Source organism: Littorina saxatilis, linkage group LG4 (genome assembly GCF_037325665.1).
Source record: "Littorina saxatilis isolate snail1 linkage group LG4, US_GU_Lsax_2.0, whole genome shotgun sequence".
Lineage (NCBI taxonomy): Eukaryota > Metazoa > Mollusca > Gastropoda > Littorinimorpha > Littorinidae > Littorina > Littorina saxatilis.
In genome coordinates this window covers 58,775,678-58,787,568 of record NC_090248.1, presented here as the reverse complement: position 1 = coordinate 58,787,568, position 11,891 = coordinate 58,775,678, and the positions used below count along the sequence as shown (strand labels likewise).

The 11,891-nt window shown below is 44.5% G+C and overlaps 2 protein-coding genes and 1 long non-coding RNA gene across 3 annotated transcripts in view; all 3 read right to left on the bottom strand.

The window, feature by feature from the left end:
• LOC138965218 (probable cytochrome P450 CYP44) overlaps nt 1-3,756 on the bottom strand; it is a 15,764-nt gene extending 12,008 nt beyond the window's left edge. Inside the window, exons 1-2 of the mRNA XM_070337346.1 lie at nt 3,650-3,756; nt 2,376-2,566 (exon numbers count right to left, since the gene is read on the bottom strand). Of these exons, the coding sequence (XP_070193447.1) occupies nt 2,376-2,566; nt 3,650-3,693 (235 nt within the window). The 5' untranslated portion in view covers nt 3,694-3,756. The remainder of the gene's footprint in view (nt 1-2,375; nt 2,567-3,649) is intronic.
• Nucleotides 3,757-4,643: 887 nt separating this feature from the next.
• On the bottom strand, nt 4,644-10,745 carry LOC138965656 (uncharacterized). The gene has a single exon (XM_070337830.1). It carries the CDS (start codon nt 10,743-10,745, stop codon nt 4,644-4,646), a length of 6,102 nt encoding a protein of 2,033 aa, XP_070193931.1.
• Nucleotides 10,746-10,927: 182 nt separating this feature from the next.
• Nucleotides 10,928-11,564, bottom strand: LOC138965219 (uncharacterized). Its single transcript, XR_011455365.1, has 2 exons — nt 11,134-11,564; nt 10,928-10,964 (listed from the first exon to the last, which is right to left on the bottom strand). It is a non-coding gene; the product is annotated as an uncharacterized lncRNA (long non-coding RNA).
• Nucleotides 11,565-11,891: the final 327 nt, after the last annotated feature.

The following is an 11,891-nucleotide window of genomic DNA, read 5'->3' as shown; positions in this document are numbered from 1 at the left end:
TTCAAGCAAGTTTAGTCGGCGGCAAGTCAAATCAAAATCGCTGCCCATGTGAACAGCACAAACTCGCAAACTAGTTTTAAGCGGTGATTCTCGCCAGACTTAGCCTTTCGGGATTGTCCGGACGTCCTCGTTGTTTTCCGGAGAAGGGAAGGCTATAGCTAACCAATCAGTGAACGCGATAAGAAAAGTCGAGACCTAACGCAACTCATGCGAATGCGACTAACCAGGGGCGGATCACATCATTCTTAGGTGGTTTTTTTCCAAAAATGTTTTAGGGACAATTCGATGACGCAAAGCGTTTTGTTGAGGGTGCGAAGCGTTCAAACCTCCCAGGGGGTACTGGGGCATGTTCCCCCGGAAAATTTTTATAAAAACAAGGAAAATGGAGCAATCTGGTGCAATCTGAGCCAAGAAACTTCCCCTAATACACCTTCCAAAAATTAATTTAAGAAGACAAATTTGGATCAAAACAAGGACAATTGTCAGATCTGGTGTAACCTGAGCCAAAAAACTACTTTTTCAAACCGTCACTTAGAAGACAAAGGCCTTTTGCTAGGGGGGTCCGGGGGCATGGCCCCCCAGAAAATTTTGATTAAAATCAAGGAAAATGGAGCAATCTGGTGAAATCTGAGCCATCAGTTTTTAATTTTTTTTAAATGTATTCTTTAATTTTTTCTATTCTCTTTTTACATTTAGTCAAGTTTTGACTAAATGTTTTAACATAGAGGGGGGAATCGAGACGAGGGTCGTGGTGTATGTGTGTGTCTGTCTGTGTGTGTGTGTAGAGCGATTCAGACTAAACTACTGGACCGATCTTTATGAAATTTTACATGAGAGTTTCTGGGTATGATATCGTCAGACGTTTTTTTCATTTTTTTGATAAATGTCTTTGATGACGTCATATCCGGCTTTTCGTGAAAGTTGAGGCGGCACTGTCACGCTCTCATTTTTCAACCAAATTGGTTGAAATTTTGGTCAAGTAATTTCCGACGAAGCCCGGACTTCGGTATTGCATTTCAGCGTGGTGGCTTAAAAATTAATTAATGACTTTGGTCATTAAAAATCTAAAAATTGTAAAAAAAAATATGTTTTTTATAAAACGATCCAAATTTACGTTTATCTTATTCTCCATCATTTGCTGATTCCAAAAACATATAAATATGTTATATTCGGATTAAAAACAAGCTCTGAAAATTAAATATATAAAAATTATTATCAAAATTAAATTTTCCAAATCAATTTAAAAACACTTTCATCTTATTTCTTGTCGGTTCCTGATTCCAAAAACATATAGATATGATATGTTTGGATTAAAAACACGCTCAGAAAGTTAAAACGAAGAGAGGTACAGAAAAGCGTGCTATCCTTCCCAGCGCAACTACTACCCCGCTCTTCTTGTCAATTTCACTGCCTATGCCGTGAGCGGTGGACTGAATATTTTTACATTTAGTCAAGTTATGACTAAATGTTTTAACATCGAGGGGGGAATCGAGACGAGGGTCGTGGTGTATGTGTGTGTGTCTGTGCGTGTGTGTGTGTGTGTGTGTGTGTAGAGCGATTCAGACTAAACTACTGGACTGATCTTTATGAAATTTGACATGAGAGTTCCTGGGTATGAAATCCCCGAACATTTTTTACATTTTTTTGATAAATGTCTTTGATGACGTCATATCCGGCTTTTTGTGAAAGTTGAGGCGGCACTGTCACGCCCTCATTTTTCAACCAAATTGATTGAAATTTCGGTCAAGCAATCTTCGACGAAGCCCGGACTTCGGTATTGCATTTCAGCTTGGTGGCTTAAAAATTAATTAATGACTTTGGTCATTAAAAATCTGAAAATTGTAAAAAAAAAATTAAAATTTTTAAAACGATCCAAATTTACGTTCATCTTATTCTCCATCATTTTCTGATTCCAAAAACATATAAATATGTTATATTTGGATTAAAAACAAGCTCTGAAAATTAAATATATAAAAATTATTATCAAAATTAAATTGTCGAAATCAATTTAAAAACACTTTCATCTTATTCCTTGTCGGTTCCTGATTCCAAAAACATATAGATATGATATGTTTGGATTAAAAACACGCTCAGAAAGTTAAAACAAAGAGAGGTACAGAAAAGCGTGCTATCCTTCTTAGCGCAACTACTACCCCGCTCTTCTTGTCAATTTCACTGCCTTTGCCATGAGCGGTGGACTGACGATGCTACGAGTATACGGTCTTGCTGAAAAATGGCAGCTACTTGACTAAATATTGTATTTTCGCCTTACGCGACTTGTTTAGGTTAGGAAACCCCGGAATCCCCCCCCCCCCCCCCCCCCCCTGGATCCACCCCTGCTCACACTCGCGCTCCAATGACCAAACACAACTCACACTCAAGGGACCATCTCCCAAGCTGAGTTGCGAAGTTTGGCACCTGGTTGCTATGATCACGCAGACGTCTGAGATGGGAGACGAAGTCGAGCGTAACACGGTCGACGGCTGGAAGAAACGGCTCGACGTTCTTGGGTTTCATCATAAGCTGCCGTACAGCGCCGCGCAGTCTGGACCACTCCTCGTCATTGCTGCACGCATAGACATTTATATGTAGAACCCCCTTTTTAAGACCCCGAAAATAGACTTCTCATCTTTGAAGACCTTCCTTTTCAGATTGTCTGTTCGTAACCTCTGTACATAACCTCTATTTTAGGACTCCCTCCTTTTTAAGCCCCGATTTTCTCTGATTTTTGTTTAAGGTGTTGAGAAATGGGGGTTCCACAGCATTCGAAAGTGGTTATTTTTTGAGTGGACACCCCGTTATGGGAAAAGTGGCTCAGTGGAGAACCTTCGACGTACAGCAACATTGATGTTTGTGTGAGACCTCCACAGTCAATGTCTGAGTGTACGAAGAAGAAGTCTTGTGTTGCATATTCAGTTCATGCGTTTAATATATTTTGACATACGATTTAAAAAAAAATTCAAGGCTAGTATGTAACATCTCTGGTTCCTGTAATTTCCCTCTTTAGGGCAATGGCTGGTTGTAAAAAAAACACATTTGTTTGCTATTGCCGTTACGCTGGTCAAAAAAGAATTATCTTATCTTTTTCAACAAAACAAAGCACCAAACTTTGACTCGGGAAGCGAGTCATTTCATCAACTGCATTTCATTTTCAATAGGTAAAACATTATGGGGTAATCTTGAACTTTAGTGTGTTAAATTCATAGCTCAGAATTCAGAGGCATCTAAGCCTCCACATTTGCAGAACCTGCACTTGTAAACTGTATAACAAGTCATTTTAGATCCCTTTGAAGTCACGGATTGAACTGTACCTTAGTGTAAGATTGCATTTCGAATTATCCGTTCATTCCGACAGGGGACGTAACTCTATCGTGTAACTGATGTCCCTTGGTTGAAAACGTAAGCGTTTTTGCGTCATTTTCGTCGATCAAACAACCAAATTCATTAATTATGTTAAGTTTGGAGCTCATTCCGTCAATTAATTTCACAACTGTTCTTTGGCTTGGTAACAGGGACTTGTATCAAAAATAAGTAAAGAATGCCACTAAATTCTGAGCTACAAATTTAACACACCAAAGTTCAAGATTATAATTGTGATCCAAACTATAAAAATCATGTAATTGCATCAGAAAAGGGTTTTCCTGCTCACCTGTTTCCGAGACCTGGGGACATGCCATACTTCTCCCGATACATTTGTGTCGTCTGCGTCAAAGGCTCAATGCGAGGCCATTTGTCCTCATTTGCATAAACTATGCGGATGGCTGTCACTGCCTCTCGTCAAATGATTCAAAACAACGCTGGGACTGGTGTACTTTTATTTGTCAATAGCACCGTAAAACTGCAAGAGAATAAAAAGGTCATCAATACAAGACCCATGTTCACCAATGATAAAAGTTAGAGGAACAAGAAGCATGGTCACAAATCTTCCGACAAGACAATCATTTATAATGCTAAAACCATGAGAAAATAAAAGAAACATCGAAGCGCTATTACATAATTACTCATACCTCGTTGTCCAAGGAATCTAGAGGCAGAGAGAGTTCCATGAGTTCAGTGGCTTTCAGTGGGAGCGACCCAGTGTCGCTTTCATGAGGTTCTCTTGAGCGAAAGAACCCAAGATGGCTTACATTTACCGCTCAGCCGGAAAACCGCGCATGAATACAGAAAACTGTTACTTGAAACAATCCACCGAAAAACCATCGAAAAATCCCGAACCACAACTACTCATCCATCAAAGGGCAGGTACACACATCAGTAAAAAATGTCCATAAAAAGGTGGCAGATTAAGAGAAAGAACCCGGAAAGATGGAACTATATCGCGTTATAACTTAGGAGTAAACAAGGGTTTCCCGAAAGTGGTCAAGGGGAAAGAATCCATGCAAAGTTATAAAAAGTTAGTTACACTTAAGGGGTCGCTTCCCTTTAACTGCATGGCAGTTACACTCCCACCTGAATCATCTACCTTAACTTTAAGATGATTTAAAAGTCCAGGAATATCAAACAGGTAATGAAAGTTCGAGTTAGAACTATCGCTAGAGAACTTAAAAAAGGCTATTCACGTTCACTGGGTTAACTACTGAATGTTCAAGCAAAAAAGCTGTCCGTAGAAAGCTTAAAAAGGATATACAAGTCCAGCGGTTTGGCTAATCATTGTTCGAAATGTTCTTTGGGAGAAGAACAATAAGTTTGTGAACTGGTCTTTCCAGGTAGGACCTCTGGCGCAGAGGTTTTCCATGTTTATCAAGTTCAGAGGTTGCCATGAGTAGTTTCACCCTTCTGACACGTCCGTCATCGCCGGGAAAGGTTTTCACAACCCTGGCTGTTTTCCAGTCTGTCCTGCAGATCCCATCTTCTTGGAGTAGGACAATGTCACCTTCCCGGATGTTGTCCTGCGTTTGTTGCCAGATGCTTCTGGTTTGCAGAGTTTGCAGGTATTCCTTCTTCCATCTGGTCCAGAAAGTGTCTGCAAGGTACTGCACTCGCCGCCATCGCTTCTTCAGGTACAGGTCTTCCTTCTCGAAGACTCCAGGAGGAGGAGGCATGACAATGCCAGGCTTCATGGTTAGGACATGGTTAGGCGTCAAGGGCAGTGGGCCGTCTGCTCTTTCAAGATTTTCCACAGTCAATGGTCTGCTATTGACGATAGCCATCGCCTCGTACATCAGTGTTCTTAGGCAGGATGTGTCGAGTCTAGCAGCACAGTTGTCCAGAATGCCTGTAAGGACGTTGCGGATGTTGCGTATCTGCCTTTCCCAAATTCCACCCATGTGGCTGGATGATGGGGGGTTGAACTTGAATTCGCAGTCCAGCTCAAGCAATCGAAGTGCGACTGTTTTGTGGTCCAGCTTCTTCAGTTCTTCTTTTAGCTCATGTTTCGCCCCAATGAAGTTTGAGCCTTGGTCACAGCGTATCATTCGGACCTTGCCTCTGAGAGCGATGAAACATCTGAGGCCATTCAGAAATGCATCGGTTGTCATGTCATCGAGTACCTCAATGTGTACTGCTCTCATGGCCAAACATGTGATCAAAAGTCCGTATCGCTTGACTTCCTTACGGCCTTCCTTCACAGTGAAGGGTCCAAAACAGTCTATTCCACAGTAGGTGAATGGCGGAGATGGCTCTACTCTTTCCTTTGGGAGGTCAGCCATCTTTTGGCCTTTCGCCTTTCCACGATGTCTGATGCAGGCTGTGCACTTGTTGATAAGTGACGAGACAACTCTTCTGCATCCCAGGATCCAATATCCGGCAGAGCGGATTGCGTTTATTGTCAGGCTCCGACCTTGGTGGGCTGTCTTTTCATGTTGATGTGCAGTGATGAGGTGAGACACGTGGCTGTTTTTCGGCAGGATCAAGGGGTGTTTTACGCCATAGAGTTCTGAAGTCTTCTTGATTCTGCCTCCAACTCGCAGCAGGCCGTCTTCGTCAAGAAATGGGTCAAGCTGGCTGAGCGGGCTCGACTTCGACTTCAGATCACTGACGTCAAAGCTCTCTCTTTGGATACATTTGACAATGTTCTGTTCAGCTCTCTTCTTGGCTTCGACATCCGAGATCTCCTTTCCCCGTTTGCGTGCACAGCACATGACGATTCTGGCAACAGCTGTGACTGCGCGTCTGAGGCTGGAGAATCTCCTGATTCTCTCTTCAAAGGTAGTGAACTTTGCCCCTTGTGTAGTGTGGACTGTTGCGCTCTTGATTTCTTTGTCCTGAGGGTCCACTTCAATGTCTGCGTCATTTATTGTGATTTCCCTTTGCCAGAGAAAATCTGGTCCTTTTAGCCAGTTTGATGTGGACAACTCATCCACTGACAATCCACGAGAGGCATGGTCTGCTGGATTCTCTGATGTTGCAATGTAGTGCCACTGGTCAGGATTGGACCTTTGGCAAATCTGTTCCACTCTGTTCGCGACATACATGTGGAATCTTGTTGTCTTGTTTTTGATGTATCCCAAAACCACCTTTGAATCAGTCCAGAAGAAGTTAGTGATGTTTGGGTAGTCAAGTTCAGCATCCAGAAAAGCTGCCGTCTTCGCTGATAGTACAGCTGCCTGAAGTTCCAATCTTGGAACTGTTGTTGCCTTCAGTGGAGCTACTCGGGCCTTTGCCATGACAAGAGTGCAGTGTGCTTGGCCGTCGTCACTTCTCAGGCGCAAGTATGAGCACTGCCCGTAACCTTGCAGCGAGGCATCGGAGAAGTGGTGAAGTTCAACTCCGACTGGCGAGCTGATGTTCCCCAGGTAACATCTTGGGACTTTGAAGTCTGTGAGCTTTTGCAGGTCACTCATCCATTTCTCCCATTGTGGGCGGAGGTCTTCAGGGATAGGGTGGTCCCAACCAGCTCCGCCTCCACACATTTCTTGGAGAATCATCCTTCCCACTAGGACTACAGGTGCAATGAGGCCCAAGGGGTCGTAGATTGATGCTACAGTGGCCAAAATTCCACGTCGTGTCAGTGGGTTGTCTTTTGGGTTCAGCTTGAAGCAGAAGCTGTCTGATTCCATACACCACTGCAGCCCCAGGACGCTCTCAAGTGCGGTGGTACCAAGGTCCGTGTTTTTGTTGGCTTGAGCAGCACCCCCGCGCTCAGACTCTGGAACGCTGTTCACGACCTCATTGCTGTTTGAAACAATCTTGTGTAGCCTCAGACCGCCTTTTGAACAGATGAGCCTGGCCTTTTCGAGCAGATCAATGGCTGCTTCAGCTGTGGACTCTCCCTTCAGGCCATCGTCCACGTAGAAATCGTTCATGAGAAAATTTGCAGCCCTTTCTCCCAGGTGTTCGTGGTCTTTGGCAAGTCGCTTCAGTGCGAAATTGGCGCATCCAGGTGAGGACGATGCACCAAACAAGTGGACTTTCATGCGATAATCGACTGGAGCCTTGGAGAGGTCTCCATCCTCCCACCACAGAAACCGTAGATAGTCTTGGTGTCGTCTTTCCACCCGGAACTGGTGGTACATTTTCTCCACATCGCATGTGAAGGCGATGGGGCCTTGTCTGAATCTGCAAAGGACTCCCACCAGTGAGTTGACGAGGTCAGGGCCCTGAAGCAGATGATCGTTGATACAAGTCCCTTGGTATCGAGCGCTGCAGTCGAAGACTACTCTGACCTTTTCTGGCTTTTTGGGGTGGTATACTCCATGATGGGGGATATACCACTGAGTGTCGTTCATTTCATCACTTGGGACCTTCTCCGCATCCCCTCTGTCAATGATTTCCTTCATAAAGGCTGTGTAGTGTTGTAGGTACTGAGGTTTTCTTTCAAACTGCCGTTTTAGAGCCATGACTCTATGATAGGCTGCTTGTCGATTGTTGGGCAGCTTTGGCTCGCCATTTCTGAAGGGAAGTGGCATTTCATAATGTCCATCCTCTGTTTGATGAATGCCTTCTTCAAGTGTCTTCAGAAATTGTTTGTCTTCTTGGGACATCGTTTGGTCAGGTGGGCTCAGTTCCTGGAAGTCTTGCTCCATAATTTTCACGAGATCTGCCGTCGTGACCTCTTTAATGTGAGTCTTCTGCACATAGGTCACTGATCTCTCTGGGTGGTAAGCTGAGTGAGCAACTTCCCCTGTGATCACTCTATGTGAGGTTCCGATAGCATCGAAGCTTTCTGTGATGCCGCCGACGATGCTCCAACCAAGCTCTGTCTCAACTGCATATGGCTGATCATCGTCTCCAGTGACACAGTTCAATGGTGCCAGTGCTCTCGGGCAGTTATATCCAATCAACAGCCCAACGGCGCAGTCTTGTTTGGGAACCAAGACGTTCTCCAATCTGCTCAAATGTGGCCATCTGCCTGCCGTTTCTGGTGATGGAATGTGCTCATCGTCAAGCGGGATGTGATCTCTTGAGTAGGTGACAGGCAGGTGTATCGTCTTCTCCGAGTTGAAGCCTCTGACCCTCAAGTTTGAGTACTTCTGACATGCCACTGTGACGCTAGTGTCTGTCATCGTTGTCAGCTTCAAAGCAGCTGGTGTGGAGGAGGCCTGCAAGTCCCTTGCCACGGACTCCAGAACAAATGTAGAATCAGACATCGTATCTAGGAGTGCGTAGACCAGTATCTCCTGGTGTGGGTTTTCGTCTGTCGACAGAAACACTGGGACAGCCATTGACGTCAAGCTGCTCTCTGTATTTGAGAGAACCTTCCTGCATGATCCATTCTTTAGATCAGTTTGTTGAGTATCCTTCTGATCATCCCTTTTCATTTCCTTTGGAGGACGCTGGTGATTTGACGACCAGTTGTCGTCATGAAGGCTCGTAGGATGTTTCTTGCTGCACTTCTTGCAGTCACACCGTTTCGTGCAGTCCTTTGACATGTGCCCTGGTCTTAGGCACCCAAAGCACAGGCCTTCCTTTCTGACGAAATCCTTTCTTTCTGACATCTGCTTTCTCATAAAGTCTCTGCACTCATTCATTGAGTGATGTTGCCTTTTACAAAACAGGCAACTTGTCGAGGATGCAGACGTCTGGGTGTTCTCATTGTGGTTGTTGGAAACCATGTTGCCGTTCGTATTCAGGACTGTCTTCGGAGGCCGAGGTTGTTCATGATGCCTTTGGCTTTGTGGCCTTGGACCCGCTGGTAGAGGCTCAGCGGAGAGGACTGGGTCATTCACAATCTCAGATTCTTCGACAACAAATTGCGTGAATTCCTGGAACGTCGGGTATCTGGCCTTGTCTCGCTTGGTTGTTGCCGTTGTCCGATTCCATCTGTGGGCTATCCAATCTGGAAGCTTGGCTGTGATCTTTCTGATCTCACGCACGTCGTCGAGAATTTTCAGGTCAGGTACTTCGGCAGCTGCAGCTTGACACTGGAGAAGGAAGTCAGACAAGTTGCGAAGGCCCGCTTTATCCTTGTTAGCCACCTTAGGCCAGGCGTCCAGTTTGGTGCGGAAAGCTTCAGAAACGGCAAAGGGGTTGCCAAACCTCTTTTCCAGAATATCCCGAGCTTGCCTGTATGCATCGTCACTTCTGAGCATGAAAAAGCCACTGACGGCCTCCCTGGCCGGCCCACCTAGGTAGCGTTTCAAGTAGTGGATTTTGTCTGACGGTGCGATACCTCTATTCTCAATCAGTGAGGTGAATGAGAAAATCCAGTCAGGATAGTGAAGTGGATCGCCAGTGAAGATGGGTGGCTCTGGAATAGGCAATCGACTTGTGGTTATTGCCCTTGCTAGCGCATCTGCAAATTGTTCGGTAGTTTGGCTCCAAGGAGTAAACACTGGAGCATCATAGTTCAGGTTTGTTCTTTGTGCGTGAGTATCAGACTGATGCAAGGCCTGAGCTTCATGACGCAGGTTCGTTCCTTGTGAGCGATCACCAATCTGACGCAAAGCCTGAGCGTCGTGGCGCAGGTTTGTCTTTTGCGATCGGCCATCAAACTGATGCAAATCCTGAGTGTCATGGCGCAGGTTTGTCTTTTGAGCACAATCATAAGTCTGATGAGAGGCCTGTCTATGCGGCATGATGTTGTTCCAATCATCAATTTGATGCAAGGCCCGTCTGTGTGGCATAATGTCTTGTCTCTGTGGTGCAGTGTGGCTCCCTTGGCTTGATTGTGAACCACTGTTAGGCTCGTCAAGCACTTTCAGTCTTGCTTCCTCCATTTTCAACTGAGCCACAATTTTTTCTTCTTCTATTTCTCTTTTCATCTTTGCCATCGTTCTTTCTGTTTCCATTCTGCGTAGATTTTCTTCAAATTCAAGCTGTTCCAATTTTTCTTGTCTTTCTTTCTCAAGACGCTGTGACTGTAGCTTGGCTTGTAGAGCGGCAGCTTCAGCTGCGGCCAGAAGTCTCTGTGATGAAGTAGAAGAGGCCTTAGATCGCTTTGACGCATGAGAAACTACTGAGCGTACAGGATTATTCATGTGCTTTGTTGCAGTAACAATCTTGTTCATGGTTGAGACTGCCATATTTGCCACGTCGTTGAGCAAACCATCAGTGCTTTCTTCACCATCATCCAATTCATTTATCTTCTCAGCAGTTTCTCTCAGTAGGCTGATTCGGGATGTAATCGCTTGGCGCCTTGAAATCATATCTTCACAGTCCACAGTGCTCTGTTGTAGCAGACTGTCAGTGTCAGTAAGAAAGTCCAGCAACCCACAATGTTCAGAGTGAAAGGCTTGTAAAAGTAGTTCTTTCTTGTAGCTTCTGCCCTTTTCTGTCAGTTTTTGTTCCCTTGCAGAACGTCTGACGCTTTCTGAGTTCTCTTGTCCTTCGTTCATTTCAAGAGGGTTCAGATTTTCCTTTTCCATAATTTTGCCAGTCGATGTCTTCCAAGTTCTGGCCGGTTGTTGACCTATGTCGAAGGTCAATGGTTGAAAGGTCGCCTTTCTCTTCAGGCGCGTTTTCCTTTACTCTGGTAGCGAGTTCGTTTTACTCTGGGAACGAGTTTTACTGTCACTGCCTCTCGTCAAATGATTCAAAACAACGCTGGGACTGGTGTACTTTTATTTGTCAATAGCACCGTAAAACTGCAAGAGAATAAAAAGGTCATCAATACAAGACCCATGTTCACCAATGATAAAAGTTAGAGGAACAAGAAGCATGGTCACAAATCTTCCGACAAGACAATCATTTATAATGCTAAAACCATGAGAAAATAAAAGAAACATCGAAGCGCTATTACATAATTACTCATACCTCGTTGTCCAAGGAATCTAGAGGCAGAGAGAGTTCCATGAGTTCAGTGGCTTTCAGTGGGAGCGACCCAGTGTCGCTTTCATGAGGTTCTCTTGAGCGAAAGAACCCAAGATGGCTTACATTTACCGCTCAGCCGGAAAACCGCGCATGAATACAGAAAACTGTTACTTGAAACAATCCACCGAAAAACCATCGAAAAATCCCGAACCACAACTACTCATCCATCAAAGGGCAGGTACACACATCAGTAAAAAATGTCCATAAAAAGGTGGCAGATTAAGAGAAAGAACCCGGAAAGATGGAACTATATCGCGTTATAACTTAGGAGTAAACAAGGGTTTCCCGAAAGTGGTCAAGGGGAAAGAATCCATGCAAAGTTATAAAAAGTTAGTTACACTTAAGGGGTCGCTTCCCTTTAACTGCATGGCAGTTACAATGGCCTCCGGGTCAAAGACATGCACAACAGTGTGCCCCAGCAAGGTTTCCTTGACAACGCCGCCATACTGTCGGTACCATTCTTTGAGCGTTTCTGGCATTTTGTACACGTTAATACCACCTGAAATAGTACATCCTATATTATTAGAACTAATTTCAGTAAGGTCTCGATAATTCCGCTTTGAACTGTACACTTGGCAAAACAAATACTGCGGCACTATTATTTTCCTCTGCTGAGATTGTGATCCAGTGTAATTTTTTTTTTAATATGTTCTGAAAGGTACTGACTTGAATTGGCTATCTGGTTCACTTTTCCAATTGGC

Excerpts from the sequence above, each read along its gene's own strand:
- LOC138965656 (XM_070337830.1), bottom strand. The coding sequence starts at position 10,745 with ATGGAAAAGGAAAATCTGAACCCTCTTGAAATGAACGAAGGACAAGAG.